This window comes from Coccinella septempunctata, chromosome 1 (assembly GCF_907165205.1).
Source record: "Coccinella septempunctata chromosome 1, icCocSept1.1, whole genome shotgun sequence".
NCBI lineage: Eukaryota > Metazoa > Arthropoda > Insecta > Coleoptera > Coccinellidae > Coccinella > Coccinella septempunctata.
This window is the reverse complement of record NC_058189.1, coordinates 42,758,530-42,779,493: the sequence shown is the minus strand read 5'-3', so window position 1 is coordinate 42,779,493 and position 20,964 is coordinate 42,758,530. Positions and strand designations below refer to the sequence as shown.

At 35.0% G+C, this 20,964-nt stretch overlaps 1 protein-coding gene across 1 annotated transcript in view; it reads left to right on the top strand.

Moving 5' to 3' along the window:
• Positions 1 to 20,964, top strand: part of LOC123306806 — a 634,033-nt gene that overhangs the window by 136,736 nt on the left and 476,333 nt on the right. The window contains exon 2 of the mRNA XM_044888961.1: positions 6,925 to 7,212. Within this exon, the coding sequence (XP_044744896.1) occupies positions 7,046 to 7,212 (167 nt within the window). The 5' untranslated portion in view covers positions 6,925 to 7,045. The remainder of the gene's footprint in view (positions 1 to 6,924; positions 7,213 to 20,964) is intronic.

Sequence of the window (20,964 nt, the reverse complement as noted above, 5' to 3'; positions counted from 1 at the left end):
ATATTTCACAACATAGCTGAATTCAGAGCCTGCATGTAGTAATGTCCTAGTCGCATTCAGTTGTGTTTTTTGAGGGTGTGACCGCAGAAGTCTCTAGGACTGTGGTTGTGACTATTCAATTTGTTTATTGAATGTTTTATACACAATCAATAAATTATTGCTCATCAAACTCATAGATTATGATCACTTCATGCAACGGTGTAGGATAAAAATTTTTATGCAGGTATCATGTGAAACAAGAATTTTCTATTCCATAACGTCTGCCATATAATGAAATGACATTTTCGATCAAAATTATCTTTTATACTAGAATCCTAGTACCTTTAATGAAATAAATTTAAAACTTCCCTAATATGTTTAGTGATTCTGAGAATTCTATGGAAATCGCTAAATACAGCATTTGCCAGATAATAATTTCATATTTTGCCTGACCTAGCAATAAAATTTCCTCCTGTACGACAATACTGAAATGAATTGGATTTGGAGATGGATTCTGGTTATTTCAACGGTATAGCTCCAAACACATGTGATTATAAAAAATATCATATGATCTATAATAATGGCTGAAAACTGAGTTGAGTTTTTTTTAAAATGTCAACCCTAACTTTTTGTTGCACAAATGGATAAATAAACCTTCCGTTGATGTCGGTGATTCGGTCATCATTTGGTTTTGTTGCGCCCAAAATTTTTATGCATTGTTGGAATTAGTGATTCTTTACAGCTAGACGGATGGAGAAATAACTTTGAATCTCTGAAATTTGTTTTCCTTCAAACTTAAAATTTTCCCCACTTTGACGTCATTGCAAACTGTTGTGGGTAGGTATATCATCCGTTCTATCTCATAATGAAGATTGGATCATCTCTTGGCAAAAAAAACGACAATTAAACATGGCAAAGACATCCTCCTGGGGTGATATGGGTTTGCATAATTATTATATTTCCTCGAGTTCACACGTCTGTAACTAACTGTTGAATTCGTTACGAGCTTCCTGCGAGGGATTTAACTTTGAGAATCTGTTCTTACCCATTATAAGTTTACTTGAGGCACGCTCTACAGTTTAATTATCAGGGCTCAACATCCTAATGTGTATTTTGTCTTTGCTTTGTAGCTTTGTGAATAAAATTGGGACGCAAGGGTACAATCGTTTTGAAGATTTCCATTTTTCTGTTGTGTCGTGAAAATGTGGGTATTAAATTTCAACTCAATGGCTGAAATCCTCAGCAATGATTCTGTCGGCATTTTTTTATCAACTTGCCAAATTCTACTCTATCTTCAAGTCACTTGCAGTTGCCTAAGTTTACCCGCTCAGCGTTCTATATCGCCAGTTTTACCCTACAGAATGTATGAACTCAAAATGGTTCGAATGAGATGTTATTTCGAAAGTAATGGAAATTTTTTAATACAGTTCTTTACTTAGCGAAAATTACTAGTGATAACTGAAGAATATAACATTCAACAATAAGTAATCAGTTCTTTAAATATGATAAAAAACATTTTCTGAAACATTTATTCATCACAAATCACAATAATGATCATGAACATATCATAACAATGATATTGCGTAATTCATTTCAGTATAATGCTGATAGTCTGATAGTAGGTATATCATTCATCGAGTTATGATGACTTGGATCATATACTAAGCTCAGCTCAGTGGTAAGAGAGAAATAAAACCATGTTTTGCGAGCTTCTTTATTATAAAATATGCGTCATATCCACCTAGAGTATGAAATACTACTGATTTTATGAAACTTTTTTTAAATTTGAGGTTACAGTTATTGTGATACCACCCACGGCAGATTCCATTAAAGTTATTATGGTGGTGAATATGATAAATAGGGGTGTGAGGTCAACATGATGATTATTGCATCTGAGGTCAACAGAAGGATTTAAAAGTAGCAACGGGTTATGATATTAAACAATGTAGTCGATACAGGTACCTGAGAATGAAAATTTTCAAAGATGTAATACTGGATGAAGCAATATATGAGCAGAGGCGTAGGAAGGGGGGTGCGGAGGGGGCGGACCGCCCCTGGTGCCAGCCCTGTGGGGGTGACAAAAATGTATCTTGAGAGGCTTATATTTGATTGGAGCTTATTTTCCTAGCAAAGAATAAAGAAGTACATCTAAGTCGGATCGATTTTAGATATAGTTTACGTACGATCGCTAAAATTGTGGGTGATCTAGACTAGCTGTGTTATTGGTGCCGTGGTGTACGTATAATCGTACAGAAATAAAATATTGAATCAGTGGTCCAGATTATTCGACCTCTTCGATCTGGCAGTTGGCAGCTCAATTTGGGTGAGTTTTGTTTTCCCATGCGTTTTGATAGTTCGAAATGTGATAGGATGAGGAGCAGAGTTAGGTAATCTACATATGCACACTTTCGCACTTTAGTGAAGGTCGATCTGTTGAGAAGTAGCAGGAGGACTGACAAGGTGGAGTGCTCAGTATGAAGCTGTTAAGACTGCATTCCAAAGTTCCAAGAAGATTGCCGATATAGCATTGAGGAACTTTGTGACCCCTTCAGAAACTATCCAGCAGCTTAAACTTTATTAACTGCAGAATGTGATTTCTCATTCTTGTGCTATTTGAGTCTATGGAATAGTGCACTAGAAGAAAAAAGGCTTTCAAACTTCTCATTCTTATGAGGAACTTTTCGACACTTATTCCTACAGTGTCGAAAAGTGCCTCATCAGAATGAGAAGTTTAATGGCCTTTTTGATTGAAAACAGGGAAATTCTTGTGGAAAAGGCAATGGAATTTGCGAAAGGTATTTGTGACGAGATGAAAATTCCTACCGCCAAAAGAAGAACCTTCAGAAGAAGGAAATCTATGCCGGAGAAACAGATATCGGACGATCGATGTTAGGGTGCATTGACACGTTTCAACTAAAAATAAACACTCGTTGCCAAGGCATGGAAGTGATATCACTCAGGTGTGCTATCTTGCAGACCAAGAACTTGCTGAAGAGTTCAGAAACTGAATTGCTAGAATTAGTTGGCAGTTTAGTTTGGAGTTATGAAGAAATGTCTTCAGAAGACATTTTGAAAGAAATCCCACGTCTGAGGAGGTTTTTAAAAGTTCGGCTAGCGTTCCTGAAGAAGAAGCTCTGAAGTGGAGTTCTTTGAGACTATTGCAGTTTAATGTCGAGTATGAGCTTCCAGATTCTGTTCCAAATTTAACGTTAGCACTTGGAGTTTACCTTACATTATGTGTTTCTGAGTTTTTTCAAAACTAAGCTTATAAAATGTTATCTCAGATCTACTATGAGCCAAGCTCGACTATCTTGCTTGGCTATTTTATCCAATGAGCATGGTGTAGCCAGGGGGATCGACTTTGATGAGACTATTTCTCAGTTTGCAGAGAGCAAAGTCAGAAAAAAGAAGTTCTGAAAGAAAAGATGCTGATAAGTTATTGAATTTGTGCAAAAAAACTGATTTTTTTCATTCAAATATAATATTTTACGTGTTGCCCTTCACACCTCTATGCCCATGTTTCAAACACTTCAAATAAAGACTTGTAATTTTGTTAACAAACAAAAAAGGCTCAACAATGTTATGTAAGGTTGGGGGGCGACATGTTGAAATTCCGCCCCGGGTGTCACAAGAGCTTGCTACGCCTCTGTATATGAGAGGAATATCCAAGGATGAAAGGGAATTTCAATGTTGAACAGAATATTATGGGATGAAAAAAAAAAGTTGAAGATAATATAATATAAGATGAGGTCTTTTAAAATGGATTATAGAAAATATTCTCGATATTTATTCAAATTGAGTGTAACATAAATTACATGATTTCATTGAAGTTATAGATGTTTCAACTAACAAATAAAATTCTATGAATGGAAAGTTTTCATTCGTATCATAGAAATGGAGATTTATTTGGAGTGGACAATTTTGTGTTCAATGGTTTCATAGAATTCTTTCGAAAATGGTGATTTTGCCTGGCGTGTAGAAGTAACGCAGGGACATATATATTTTTTTGAAGAGCAATTTTTTTCGTGTGATCTTAAAGATAAATGGACATATTGTAAAACTGTTTCCATGGATTTTTCACGAAAATTGAGTCCAGGACACATTTCAACGTTTTCACCTATCTAATCCGGAACTAGCAGAAACAGCCGAGCAATCAAGCATTTCTAAAATTTCTCACTTTATTGTCAGAAATATCTCTATTCCTTTCAATATATCCATTCCTCCCTAAATGGGCAATCATTCCAATGATTTCAGCATATTAGTGAATAATGGCTCATTAATCACAAGTGATTTATGAATATCAAAATACTCAAGGAAGCGATGCACTATATGCATGGATCTTGGATAACACCTGCTTTGAATTTAGGACTTTATGACCTTTATGATTATAGGGAGTAGGTAACAGAATTATTTTGGATTTATATCTATTTCAATCATCATTTTTGTTTATATGTTGAAGTGTTGTGAAAAGTTTTTTACTGAATATTGAATGATTGCTTGAAGTTGAAAGTACCTACTTAAAGCTTTACATAATTTTTGTCGTTTCAGTTGGAAAATAGAAATATCTGAATAACGATTGAAAGGTATAGTTACGGCTCTTCACATTGCAGATAATAGTCTACAACTACTTAACTAAAAAACTGTGAAATATTTCATTTGAGAAATTTCACTTTTCCGCACGAGACATAGGAAAAAGTGTAACGCTCGTTGAAAAACAGTATTTTGGAGCCAAAAAGTTAAGATTTCAACATTTTCATAGAGATTGTGAAATAAAATTTTTCATGGGAGCCACAAAAAGTTAAATACATGGATGGTTTACCGCTCCGGTTATGGTTATTTGAACACAAGTGCTATATTCAATTTTTCTGCCTTCATTCTATAAACGCCTTCAAGAATATTCAGATTATTATCAGTAATCATATAGTAGTTAATTCCAGTCATTTTTTTTTTATTGCCCAACCATTGATCGTAATAATTCTCGTACACCAATGAATCTCTGAGGTTTATATAGGGTTTTTCAATAAGAGGTACCTGATGTTGAAAGATTATATATAGGGTGCAATAGTTTGATGACAGTGAGTTGATGTGACATTACAAGTTGTTAAATGCAGTGATACAGGGTAGAACATCGTGCTCACATTTTGAAAACTCATTATTAAAATGAGTCTTCTTTGATAAAGACATTTCGCAGAATTCCTGATTACTTTGGTTTCCATAACCGCTCAACAGAGGAAACAATTCGCAATATTGTGCGCAATTTTCAAACTGATGTCACAGAAGCCGTGGGGACCATTCGACAGATATTGTTTTTCATACTTAATTGTAATGAGCTATGTTGAAGATTACTGTAAGAATATCAAATTTAGTTAGTTCATTTCGTATATTGTTTACTACCAAAACCCTATACTAAGTGCTATTATGTATAGCACGTCACCCGTCAATAGTTTCGAAATACTATATTCATTCTCTTATTCTATTCCGACAAAAACAATATCAGCGGGTTTCATTAAACTAATAATTTATTTATTCTTAGACCATGGTTTCATCACAAAACGCCTCAACTACTAATGTGTTCTGTGATGAAACCATAGTCTAATATTAAATAAATTATAAGTCTATGGATGAAACCATAAATATAACATAGACATAGAGACATGGACTGAGCAATGTCAGCATGAAAATGTCTTCTTTATAGAAAGAGAGAAATGATCGTCGGGCATTTACCTGTCTCTTTTTTGTTCACATAGAGGTGAGTGTGTTTCTCTCTGTCACTTTTTTTGACCGTATTTCATGCATAGATATAAGGGAAGGCACAGTCCATGTCTATATGTCTATAAAATATAATGCATGAAACACGAAAAAAATGACTGAATAATGTCAAAACTCACCTTGAAAATTGAATATATGTAAATTTTATTTTATATCACTTGGATTTGAAAGCCGGGGACATTCCAAGGATTGTAAAATGATGAAAGCAACCGAAAGGCACAAAAATATAATTGAAAGAAAATACGATTCCATTGTAAGATTTTTTTCTATTATTTACAAGGTTGCCAAACGTTCCTGAACGCTTCCATTCAATATAGATTTTCTTTGATAACACTTGGATTTGAGAGCTATAGGTACATTTCAAGGATTGTAAAATGATGAAAGCAACCGAAAGGTACAAAAATAATTTAAAAAAAAACGTTTCCGTTGAAAGAGTTTTTCCTGATATTTACAAAGCTGGCAAACATTCCCGAACTCTTCCATTGACGCCCTAGTCGAACTTTAAACGGGAAAATTTCTGCGTTTAGTAAACGACGTTTAAGGGCCTTATAATCAACGTTTAGGAACGGTGCAACCCGGTCAAGGAATTAAACGTTTTTTAGGAATATAATCGTTGTTTAGACAAACGATGCAAACGCCCATTAGTATCTGAAAATAATTTCTATAATCAAAATTCGAATTGCGTGGTTCGGAGACTGTAATTATAAAGTTCAAGATTATCAAGAACCATTATCATCGTCTATGATGATTTAGAATGGCGTTAACACCTTATTTTCCTATTTGTATCTAATAATAATATTTTTTTCATAATACACGGTATCCCTGAAAATGCATAATTTCGAAAAGACCCTGTTACTTCCAAAGTTCAACATATATCAGAAAACTGAAAGCACCTTCGAATTTGTCATGAAAAAGTAGACAGCGAATTTGGGATGCACTGTACTTGTTGCTGGCATCGGCGACGTAGCCCTCAGTTTTTGAGGAAAGTGTCGCTGCTGAAAAAATAGAACGGCAGAAATTTGACCTTTGCAACCCAAATCGGGCTCAACGTGACTTCCGCATTCACTGAACCTCAACCTACATTCGTTTTGAATAATCGTTAAAGTTGAAGAATGAAAATGTAAAAATTAATGTTCTAATCATCCCGCACAACCCTCCAAAGAATTTTATTTGCAGGAATCTAACCTATATAACTTGCGTCAGGGGAGAACTTCCATAAGTTGCTAAATCTCGATAACCACAAGATTTATGTGTTAAGAGATTTATAACAACCGTCTGTAGCGAGCACACTAGGAGAATGGCCTCTAGGGTAGGAACTAACTGGTTCATCAATAACGAAATAACGAAATCGAACGCTGGCGTGTCTACGCGTGGCAGTCATAGTGGAGGAGGAAGCATGGAGGCCTCAAATGCGAGCAAAATATCCCCCATCCTAGGAGACATCATCAACGGAAACCAAATTAGGTATGAAATCTCAGGAGACATATAACTTCCGTTCTAACCTTCGGTTAGCAAACTGTCAGGAAACGTGGAGTGGCGCATGTAGAAATGATGGAATATTTCAACACCCAAGACGTGCTTAATTCAGTTCTCAGAATATCGTTTTACCGTGATGAAATTTCATTTGATGTTATCCCATGAAGATTGATATTGAATTTGAGGAGGGTGTAAAGTGGAATTTGCTCATCGATACACGTTGGGTGTTAGATTATTACGAATACTGCATGAGTTATGAGCAACTTGATTTTGGTAAAAGCAACAATTAGAACTGAACATTATTGCAAATCAATGGCAGAGGAGTTTGATGGCTGATTATGGATCCAAAATATTCTTCAAAGTTATATCTTTGATGTTTTTACTTCCGTGTTCATGCATCCCATATCTCATAATAAATTCATAATTTGCTAAATATAAAATACTCAATGTTGGAATAATAGATTTGTGGTTTGAATCCTTCTTGAATTGTCGACGTTTCAATCACAGGTTTGGATCTTTTTCAAGACCGAAATATTTATTCGTGTATATACTATCAACTCTGATCTGAATATTGCAAACAATACATTGATGTATAAGAATTATTTTTAACAATGTAAAACACAATATTCAACCACATTGAATTGAAATTGAGGACAAACATTGAAATCTCTTTGACAGAAGTAGCCAGATACGTCGAAAAAGTACCTACTGAAAATTGTACGTTTCCCCAATTGAGTTTACCTTCATAAATGGATATGTGGAAATGTGATGATTGTTTTTTGTTTCTATATGACAGGAATGAGATATATGAAATGATCTTGTGGTTTCGTGTCCACATTGCACTACCTAAGATATAAATTTGAAAAGGTATATTCAATTTGGCAAATGTAAAATTTTTAGTACTTTCTAGAGCTGACGCATCTGGCTACTTCTTTCAAGAATATATCAATAAAAAATTATAGAGCCCAAACATAGAAAACGCCCTCATATCTCTTGTACTAAACACAGCATTTTGGCCTGTGTTTGCCACATTTGACAATGAGATTAAAATGTACTGTAAATACAAAAAAACAGTTTGATTACAGTTAATTAATTAATTTTCGGTTTTATAATTAAGGGGCGCGAAATTGGAATTCTTTTCCTTGTATTAAATTTTAATATCAACTTGTTGAGACCAGAAAACAAACATCCTGAGCGACAAAACGAAAGTATGGTTTTGTTTTGCGATCAGGGATTGATCATCAATGAAAAAGATACGCTGTCGGTTGTGCTACCTATACTTTTATTTGCAATTTATAAAAAAATTCAAAATTATGGACAACAAATAGAGCTTGGAGTAGGACACAAAAGTATATGGTGATATTTTATACGTTGAAGGTGTTATTTATGTGCAAACATTGTCTTGAATTGATAAACTTAGTTGAATCTGTACAATTTATGTCAGAAATTAATATAAACCAATATTCAATATACCATCATAGCATAGACGATTCAATACTTTACATATTATTTACAGAATTTTCAGAACCACAAAAAAAAAACTCACAGAGTATACAAGGCCTCGTCAGTTTAGTTTTTCAAGCTTTTTTTACTATAACTTTATGATATGGTCTCTTTATGACACAATAAACAAACCGATTAATAAATGAACAAAAGACTCACAGCAGGTTTCATAAAACATTGACTGTCCAATCAACAATTTAACAATCACTCGATTCCCAAAACGAAATTGATGAAACCTTTGCATTTCTGAATATATTGATGAAATAACAATTGGGAATCATTGAATGGACCACAAAGGTAATAATTTCCCTTGAATGGGCACACAACAATTTACGTGAATGAACAGTTTCCAATTGACTTGCAGTAAAATGTTCACACACAACATTTTGTTCAATTTTCGTTATACAGGGTGTTTCCTAATTGAATGTCAATATTTATGGGGGTGATTTTTGGGCCCATTTTAAGAAGAAAACTTTATATGAACATACGTCCTTAACGTCTTACCTCTTTAGATACAGGGTGGTATTATTTAGACAGTCAGTGGCACGACATGAGCAAATTTGATCTCTTTTTTGTCCGACTCACGGGTTTCACCTAAAAAATAAAATTTACGTATGTCTCTGCATGGTGATGTTGTCATATGTATGTATTAAGGATATTGTTATGATCATGCAGAGAAATGGTTTTTATTTTTTTTAAGCGGAAACCGTAAATTGGATTAAAAAAAGTCAAGTGATCAATTTTGGTAATAAATGATTGGGAATTTCAGAAATAATTTTTATTTCATTAAAAATCTGTGGCGTATTATCAATGTCTGCCAAAATAGGTAGGTCAAATTAAGTACGAACGCCACTGGTGGAAATTAAGAAAAAAGTAATATTTTGAAAAATGCCTCTGGATTCATAGTATACATGTAGGACAAATTTCATTGAAATATTTGAAGTGGTATTGTAGATATTGATAATAAATGATTCATTTTTGAAAACTCCACCACCCTGTATCTCAAAAGATAAGACGTTTAGAACATAATTATGTTCATATGAATATTGACATTCAATTAGAAAACACCCTGTATATGAGTTCATTTTCATCCTATCTCCAGTTCTTTATCAAAAATAGGCGTTGTGTTCTTCTATCTATTGCTTTCTGATCTCCCACCCCTATCACTATATTTGTATAATCTGCAAAATTTGCCATAGTTTCTTGTGTACACTCAGCGATTTTTGGTAAATATCTCAACAATCGAAAATCTATATCATCATCAATATCCTCATCCTTTTCCACAATCACTCCTTTCTTTCCATTTTTGAAATAACATTCAATAAAAAAAGTCCAGAGCATTTTCGCTCATGCCTTCTTTCTCTGACACCTTCTATAACTAAACTCAAAAATGGCTGTCAGAGTAGATCGACCCTGCAACTAAGCATGCTGACTTGCCGGAAGGTATTTTATGATTTCAAATAATTCAGGTTTCTGCTGCATATCAGATATTTTTTGAGAAGCTTGGCAACAAACATACCTATTGGTGTGTAGTTTTCTAATAACTCTGCTCCACCCCTATTGAGAATGCCCGAAATCAGGTTGAAAAATTTGTATGGTGTTCCCTGATTTCAAATTGTATGTATTTGGTCCAGTGAACAATAGAATATTTCGATCATTATAAAAATAATGAACAATTGTGTGAAAGAAAATAAAAAAGGAATACACCTCTGTGAAGGTGCAATCAGCCGACAGTTCCCATGCTTTCAGTTTCGTAACGGCGTATGCACAATTTCATCAGAACCGATGGAAGTCATCTACAACGAGAGGAATTCAAATCAGAATCATTCATAATAGCCAATAATAATAATAATAATTGGGCAATGTAGTATCACATTTGCAGACGTGAAATCACCTAATATCGTATCGATGGAATTCGTTTCATCAAATCAGGGGATCCATTCATCATTGTTGAGTATTGGTTCGCAATTTGCAGTGACCGCACTGGAACACACACCGTGCACATGTTTGTTCAATGCAGCGCACATCTGATATAGGGACGGTAACGACCCAGACATCGCATCCAGGTCGGGATTAACCGGTTGGAAAACTAAATGACACATTATGAAGAATTGTTTATTGCCTTTTGGGAGCTGCATTTCCCTCTCGGTTTTTTTTACGACAACAACACACTCGAGTTATTTTTTTTTGGAGTCCGTCCCCGCGAAGAAAACTCATTGTTGTGCTTTCGACACTCCGATATCGGTTATGGCTGGAAAAATTGTTTCTCACCTGCCATCTTAGGAAAACGATTAATCCCTTAGAAAAGGAATATACAACTTGCTTTAATGTTATCACGATCTTTTTACATTCGTGCCTTATTTATTTATTTGTGACTCTTTGCCATTTGATCTCCTAAAGGTAACCGGAACTGAAAAATCTACTGTATTTATTGAATTAATAATAATAATAATAAAAATCTTTATTAGTCCTTTTAGACATAAAATGTATAGGATAAGTCAAAATGTAAGTTGTCACGACGTAATAATCATACAATAGCCAATAATGATGAATTTAGAGTTAACTGAGCACAAACAAGAAATAGTCCTCACATACATATTAAATTCAGAGAAAACAATTTTACAACAATGTAACATTGAAATAAAAACAGATATGAGAAAGCAAAAATAATGAAAAATATAAAACCAAAGCCTACAGTGTACATTCTCTCATGTATTCGTCGATGCTATAGTATGCCTTCTGTACCAGCATAGTTTTCAGCCTTTTTTTTTGAAACTCCTCTCGTCCAGACATTTAAACGCAGAGGCAAGTGGTTATACAATATAATGTCATGGTACATTGCAGCATATTCAAATTTTCTACTCTTATTACCTGGAATACTGAGCACATCAGAATGTATTAGCTCCATTCTAAAATCAGTTGTTCTCGATCAATTCTAGTGATCAATAGTTTTTTTTTCGTTTGATTTTCTACACTAGATCGCTATGCAACGCGAAACACCCACCAATTTGACCCAAGAGGAATGTGCCCAAGCGGTAGTTTTGCGAGAAGAAGGGTGGACATACGCAAGAATTGCAGAAAGGTTTGGAGTTTCCCATACAAGTGTGTCCAGAATGTTGCAGCGATTCAGGGAGACAGGTATGAATGTCCGAAGACCAGGACAGGGTAGACCACGGGTAACAACTGCCATTCAAGAACGTTACTTGAGAGTTTCTTCGTTGAGACAACGGTTTGGAATCGCTCACTTCCTTCAAATTCAGCTTGAGCAAACTCATGAGGTGCAAATTAGCACTCAGACAATAAAAATCGCCTCAGAGAATATGATTTAAGGACTCGTGTCGCGGCAAGAGGCCCAGCTCTTACCCCAGCCCATCGAAGGGCGCGTTTGGATTTTGCGAGAGAGCATATCCATTGGGAAGAGACCGATTGGGAAAGAGTTCTCTTCACAGATGAGTCTAGATTCTGCCTCTACCATTGTGATCGACGTTCCCTTGTATACAGACCACACAACACAAACCACATAAAAGATATGCTCAGTGCAATTTCCTGAATACTACTGGTTTCGGGGGAGGATCGATTATGGTATGGGGTGGAATATTTTTGACTGCTCGCAAACAGACTTATTGGTCGTTGATAATGGAGCTATGAATGCTGATAAATATATAAGGAACATTCTTGAAGAGCATGTAGTGCCATTTGCCCCATACCTACATTGGTGAAAATTTCATTTTTATGGACGATAATGCCAGACCCCATCGTGCGCGCATCGTTCAGGAGTACCTTGAAGAGGTTGAAGTCTCTCGAATGGAATGGCCAGCAAGAAGTCCAGATCTCAATCCGATTGAGCAGGTTTGGGACAACCTCAATAGAAGGCTGAGAAGTTCAGAAAATCATCCATCTACTCTTAATGACTTAGGAATCCAACTCGGAGAAATCTGGGAAGGATTAGATCAGAACATTTTAAGATCACTCATTTTGAGTATGAACCGTCGTTGCCGAGCTGTAATTAACGCAAGGGGTGGAAATACCAAGTGTTAAATCACTTATCAGCATTTCAGTATTTTGAAAATTGTTCATTTCTCTTCTTTCACATAAGATTGGTGAAATCCTGAATTTTTCTTCCATTTAATGTGTCTTGTTTCGTTCAAAACCTTCCCGAGAGAACATAAAAAATAAGTTATAAAGTCAACGTAGAGTTAACTTTCATTAAAATTGAGATTTTCAGAATGTGCGTTAATTTTTTTGCGCAGTGTACTTGACATAATTTTAATTAGGTGTGATAAAACAACAATCTAGGATTAATATGATTTAAAATCGCTATCCTATTTTACAAACTGACCCTGTGATTGAAAAAAATAGTTCGAAAATCGGCAACTTTAGGTATTTTTATAAAATTCTGATTATTTTTACTAAAATAGATATATTCAGTCTTGTCCACGTTAACAATCAGAGCATTCTGTCTACTCCAGCTGACAAATAATGACAGAAAATACTTCAAGAGACTAATGAGCTCATCAAAAGATCTTGCTGAAACCACGATCGATGAGTCATCCTCAAAAATAGTCAATGTTTCCAAAAGCAAACTTAGGGGTGGGCCATTAATGAATATAATAAAAATGTGTGGTCCCAGCATCGGCCCTTGAGGAACACCTATATCAATTTCCTATTCCTATTCCTCTCATATAAAAAGCTCATCATCCATTCCAGGAAGACACCCCGAAAACCCAAATTAAACAATTTCTTTTGTGTGAATCCTATGTTAAGGCAGTCAAACGCTCTAGACAGATCGAAGAAGAGGCCTGCAACTTGATTTCCCGCATCAAGAGAGTTGTAAACGCCGTTGAGCATACAAGCAGCAGCTGTCCGAGTGGATCGATTTTTCAGAAAACCATGCTGACAACTAGAAATTTTGTTATATCGACTCACAAATGAACGCATTCTTTTAGCAATATTGTTTTTAAATATCTTGGAGAAGATTTGAAAGGAAATTCTCAATATTCTGGAGAATGTCCCGATAATATTGAAATTGCATGTGCCATCTTAAAGAGTAATTTGTCAATAAGCGGACGAAATTTCAAGGCTGAAATCCATAAATCACTCTGTACTTTCGAAAGAAATTCTTGTGTTTCTTCATCTTGTCTTTGGCTACAAAAGGAGCAATTTTTCTGATAGGCCTAGATGACCCTCATTCAAAAGTAGACTATGGCCAACCACTCGTGAAACACCCTGTATAATTGTAAGGGTACAAAAAGCCAACTGTGAGATTAGTTCCACAAGAAATTCTATTCTTTATTCATTATACCATTGAAAAGCTTATTTTTGATAGCTTTATTCAATTTGAACAAATAGGTAGGTACCCAGCATGAGTCGTAAAAATGAAATTATATGCTAACTTAATTTTATCTAGTCGTCAAATATCATGCGGCCATTATAGAAAAACACCACCAAATTATTTTTATTACCTTCTCGGTCTCACAGAATATCTGCTCAATTTGATTTCTGTCAGTACCTAGTCTGGATTTGAAAAAAATAGAAATTGCTTTTCGTATGCCATATTTAAGGGGCTCTACTCGAGCAGCAGCAGCTCCTCAAAAAATAAGGAAAGAACTTTTAGGTAAGTGATAGTCCAGTCCAATCAACTAACTATTGTTTTCCTCCAGTTCTTTCGATACAATATATTCGTACATGGGGTCGATAAAATTCGGTAGTTTTTTACCGAAAGTTAGTAGGTAGTTGAAAAACATTTCGTATAATTAGTTGAAGAAAAAAAAGTTGATTTCAATGCCCATTAAAACAATATTCTACCCTCAATCCTTAGCTGAAATTGGATCATCCTCTTTTCTGAACCCAGATCAATGTCAATTAGTGAATTAAAAATATTCCAGTGGACATTTCTAGCCGGAAAGTGTTTGCGTGTTCATAATTAGGGACGTTTCCGGAAAATGAAAATAACCTGACGCCTTAAAAAAATTCTAAACATTTCCATGGAAAAAATCATGAATATTAATAGTCATTGCATCTAAAGATACATTTCACCGAGGAAAATGACTAATTGTTATTCTTGCATATTTTATCATAATCTATATGGAGTCCATTATGAGGTGTATAAACGTTTCAGTAGCGTGTGAATTGTATCACAGAAGTGTTTATTATTAATTAATGCTTCAGTTTTGGAATGAATTAGTTTCGAAAAATTATAGACTTTCTCCTTACTTGAACACCTTACCACCAGCGCTATGTCGAGCACTAAAAAAGAGCTAAGCACTGATTTTTCACAAAAGGTTCGCGACTGTCATGCGCTTTGTTAAAGTAATAAGAGTATTATAGTTATTATTATATAAGGGTGTCCCACGGTAAGTGGTCTATTAGAAGTTTAGGGAATATGAATCATCGGATAGTTCTGGAAATTTGTGTATTGGGTATCCACATCTGAGTATTTTTGTCTATCCATAATACTCTTCCTTATACAAAATAGTAGATAACGGTTTTCGGTTTTCCACAAAAAATTGCCGAAAACATGCATACCAGGAATTAGGCATTGAAAAAACATTGCAAATTTTAGGAAGCTGAAATATTGAAAATTGGTTAATGAATTCTTGGGGATGAGGGGATGTAGGATTGACTACGTCATTAAGACGTACTCATGCTAGGTGAAATGTCATTCAAATCATTGACGTTATACCTTCTAAATGGACTCTACTACCTACTCTGCTTGAAAGCTAATCAATGCGAAAAATTATCAGCAGGGATTCTTTGACAAAAAAATCTCTTCTGAGGGTCACGTCATATATTTAGCGGTCTGAGTTATTGCAAGAAAACGAAATATGAGGCGCCATATTTATTCCAAACCTAGAAGTAAGCCTATAATAAAAATAAAATTATTCGACCTCATCTGTCCGATTAGTAGACTCGTCTTTTTATGCGTTCGCCATAAATCAAGTGTCAAATTTAATAATAACCTAAATAATTTTGTACCATTGATGTAATCTTCGAATTATGCAGTTCTACGTTGGTGGCACGTCAATTTATGGTACATTTGCATGAAGCATGAAGTTATTCATTACTGGTAGTCGTATGCTATAGCATGAAAGTATGAACACATGTTTCAGTAATTTTCACATATTCTAATGAGAACGATTTGTGGCGAAAATCAGGGCATTTAGCCATGTGAACTTCATTAGCTGTCCTTTATGTTTTTCATTCCAAGGGGAATGAAAGGAAAGACTCCTGAACGTAGACGCAGTTTATTTAGTGGCTTTCAGAGAAACCCATACAAATTCCAAAGAAAATCAAGAGGACTTTTCTATTTCACATAAACCATAAGCTGAACAGAATAATTCTGATTCATTAGCAGGATCAAAAACTGAACATTTGAAAATTAACATCATTAACCAGAATGTTCGAATACTGCCGTGAATCACGCAATAGCACAGAAAGACTAGATCGTCAGAAGTTGAGCATATAAAATATATTTCAGTGCTCAGAAGGCGAGTTGAAGTCAACAAAGGGAAAACTGGTGGTAGTTTGTGTGTACCGGTCCCCTTCTCCACTGAAATAATATATTATTCTTCGTGAAATTCATCATCGCCTTGTATGATCTCTAGTGAAGAAAACGCAGCCTGATTCTTCTAGTTTCATAGGCTTTGGTGCCAAGCTCACCATCAGTGAACCAACTCCAATAACAGTAAGATCAGTTACTTGTAAAGACAATTTTGTCACGAATATTCCGGAAGTCAAGGCAGCTGTTATATATGGCCATCTGTCATATCACTCAGGCCGAAAAATTGACATAACCTATGGTAAACCTATTTCTTCGACACAACAGATTAAGATGATTCGCAGTTTGATGATGGTTCAATAAGCACATTCTTGGCGCATCTAAGACATACTGATTGGGATGCTGTCTTAGAAGCATTCGATATCTATGAAATAGATTCCACTGCCTGTAGAGGGAGCTATTTGAGGATGCTTTTCCTATCAAGAGCATTAAAGAATGAAATAAATCTCCAGAAACGAGCCTATTGAAAAACACCAGAATTCTACACCAATTCTTGTAGACTCCATAAGTTCTTTGTTCTCAATACAGGAAATTCTTCTGAACTGTCTCGGTATAGAAGAACCAAGAGGAAATATGATGAGGCTCTCAGAAACCAAAAGCAATCTCTCATTGAAGATAAAATGAAGAACTCTAAAAATAAATCAAAGACGATATGGAACATCACATCTAGCTCACGAAATAAAATCAAGCCTAGAAATACCAGCTTAACTGAGGGAAGGCTCAGTGAAAAATTTCAATAAATACCTTACTTATCTAACACAGAACTTTGATTTGTATGATTCAGCACACAGTGGTCAGAAACAATTAAACGGGTAATAACATACGTGAACAATCCATAATATCTATAAATTTCCAAGGCGGAAAATGCTAACGGTGGTTTCGATCTTGTTTGATCTCGTCAGAGTAACACAGACTATAACGTGGGTTTGAGATCAAAAGGATCTTTATTGATCTATGGAAGACCTTTGACCTGATTGATAAGCTGCTTGTGTGAAAGCTTGAGAGATATAATGTCAGAAACGAACAGCTGAAACTGATATGCAAGCAGAGAGTCGAGGTAATGGTGAATGGAGTTAGCTATGCCTCCACTGAGGAGAACATCAGCGGAGGAGTACCGCAGGGGAGTATCTTAGGGCCTCTTCTATGTGTGATATTTAAAAACGATTCTCCTGAAGGCTTAGACCAGAAAATTCATCGAGTAATTATACAGGGTGTCCGAAAACTAGTGAATAAAACTTCACAACACGATAGAGTACAGCAAATACTATTTAATGACACCAACACTAGTTCAGCGAAAATGTACAGTTTCCAAGAAAAACCTAACCTAAAATGCCGATTTCCGAAGTATTTTTTCCAATCGCAGGACCAATTTGTGATTAAGGATAGCGTTTTTTGCCCATATTAATCCTAGATTATTATATTCTCACTCCTATAGGGTTTATTCCGAGTTATAAAAATTATGTAAAAAAAAATTGTTTTTATTTACATTTACTGAGGTTTCAATTAACTACTTTGAATAATTTTAACTAGGGGTGATAATACAATAGTCTAGGATTAATATGAGCTAAAATCGCTATCCTTCATAACAAACTGTGATTAAAAAAAAATAGTTCGAAAATCGGCAATTTATGGTATTTTCATAAAATTCTAATTATTTTGGAAACGGTACATTTTCGCTGAACTAATGTTGATGTCATTCGATAGTATTTGGTCTACTCTAGCGTGGTGTGACGTTTGATTTACCAGTTTTGGAACACCCTGTATATGCAGACGACACTAACATTGTCCTAGATTCTCCTGACATAACACAGCTTCAAATGAGCTCCACACATGCCTTATTAAGAGTGAGTCACTGGTGTGTCAGTATAAAAGCCAAAGTCAACCATACCTTTATCCATCTGTCAGACTTTCTCTTTGCAAAAATAATGTTGAATTAATGTGCATAAGACTGTAGAGCATTAGCTCTTCCATTAATTATTAAACCAGTAAATATTAAAAAAATCAAACAGCAAGCTTTTTTGGAAATACAGCCGATGATACAGGCTAACTGTGATAGTTGTATCAACTAATCCGATGTGATGTGAAATGTGATCTATCATATTCTCATTGGTTTTATTGTGCGTTAATTGTGAAAATAAATTTTATTATTATTTTAAGGTGATCGAAATTAAGGATCGGGTAAATTTTTGTCACTCTCTATTCACAGTGCTCTAAACGGAAATGACGATCTTTCGGAATCGGATCATAGATGTGAAAGTTGATATTTTTTGTGAAATATACCTAATGAAAACCAATATCAGGAAAAAACTCAAATGAAAAACTTATGCGCGATTTTGCTTCGAATATATCCTACGCAAATATAAAGTGTGAAATATTAGAATGTCAACAGCAGATACAAAGTCATCAATATTTCCACAAAACAGATTTGTCTCCATAATTCGACAACAGTACCTGCGTCACTCTGTTGAATAAATAGTATATCGTGCAATTTAGAAACCGAATTAGATAGTGGAGACGATTTGAGTAATTGTCAGCCGTTTTTCGTGGGAGTGAATACACAATCCATTTCGAAACACATGCGGTACAATCCGAATAGCAAAACGTATAGATTTCTAGGTAAAAACACAGTTCATTTCAGTGTAAGGTGACATGTCATGGTATAAATCAGTGGAATAGCTTTCTATTTCGATTCACAACATTTTTCACAGGAGCTTGAAGTTCAGGACTGTAAATAATTTATGACGTTCAAGAGGTTTTATGAAGCCATAAATTATTTTCGAATCACAAATTATAATTTCCGTGGTCGAATTGAAAATCCAGAATGAAGAATTGTAATTCAGTGTGGCAATCGAATGTGTAGTTGGAACCTAGATCCACAATTATGAAATTAAGAAATGTAGTGATAATTATTACCCCCACATTGATCTTTCTTTCGAGATTTTTTTGTTATTTTATGAGTTGAAAAACATATATTATATACTATCGATCATGCATATATGGCCTAATAAATTGATAGTATATATTATACCTGCGTGTAGGAAGACGTTAGGGCATTTCAAAAATGAATGTCTAGTGAAAATTCCTCGGTTTTCGAGATATTCGACATTTTCAGAAATCAGAAAAATACAACCTTTGGCACTCTTTGAGGTGGCAAGACTGCAAATTAAGGAATTTTAGCAATCTGTTTTTCGGATAGTATTCATGGATAGATGGGCTATCGAATGTAGAGGGAGTCCGGAAGACTTGCTCAGGTAGGAGACTTGAACCACCTCAAATATCTCAATTCAAATTTCGCGCTACCGGTATCGTAAATAGCTTGCGACATACTCGTAACAAGACACAACTAGTGGCGGCTCCATTTTGGCCGCCATCAGAAATGTTCGAGAGTGAGAGGGTTAAGCGTGATTTTGTTGTTAGGAAGTAAGAATTTGAATGATTCTTGTTTGTTACACTGTCTGAAAAGTTTGATAGGTGCGTGGTGTTATTTAGTTTTGTTGCTTTCATTGATTAATATTTTTTTACAAGCGATGAGACCTTTTGATGATAGTTGTGAAAGTTTCAAGAAAAAATTTGTTCAATAGACTAAACGAGAGTGCGGGAGACTTGACCCATGCTATGGTAGGGAGACATAATCAGTGGTCCAAGTTTCCCGCACTGAGCTTAGATAAAAGTGTGCTTAAAAAAAATTGAATTATAGAAATAAATTTAAAAAAATATACAAAATTTCAAAAAAGTACAAAACATCTCGGAAATGAGTGAGAGTGACTCTGAAATAGAAAATATGTATTTCATACGCTGATACATCTGATGATGAAAACCTCAACATAGACAATCGTTGGTCATTGGAAATTGTTTTCTTTCAACGTTTGTCCTGATGAACAAACTCGTGATCAAGTATCTCTCGCCCCCTGTTCATCTCTCCCATGGGTAGGGAGACATGAGCCAATTTTCGGTTCCTAAAGAAAGAATTGCTGTACTCAAAATGTTCATCGCAGCATCTCTCTACCAATATTTATCGTTACCTATTTGGGCATTATATCTTCACGCAAAAAAATGAGTTACTACCATTTACAGATATGTACAACTTGAGTGGCTTCAGAGTGAAAAGGGGTTCAACTCCCCCGGACTCCCCATAATTTATCTACCCAAAATTTTCAGTTTTTCTTTTATTTTTTTCCTAAGTTTAACCAAGCTTGTTGTGAAAAAAAGATGTGCATGGTTACTTAAGTGCCAAAGCAAAAAAACATGCCTGTTCCACTGAGATTCTGAAATGGGATAAATTTCTTTTACAATAAATCACGGCCTAGTGCAATGTGGAGCTTATTTTTCAAATTTTGGCATCTGAAATGAGACATGCAAGCAGAATGGAGCAATCATTTATTAGAAGGTGTAGAGCATCTAGTAGAGCTTAGGCTCCATAGTAATGAAATTAATATTTCAAGAAACCAAGTGAATTTTACCACTTTTGCTTTTTCCCCAATAGGAAGAAGCTAAAAATAAATTCGTATTACATTGAGTAAAGATCTTATTTCCATAGTCACAAAAATGCTTAAATTTACTTGAGGACTTGAAATGAAATCAAAATATTGATTTCCCAAATGTGGGGTTTAATCATGAAAAAAACGAAAAAATTTACAATCTCGAAATATCGTTTTACAAAAGATGTTCAAAGTGGCCAC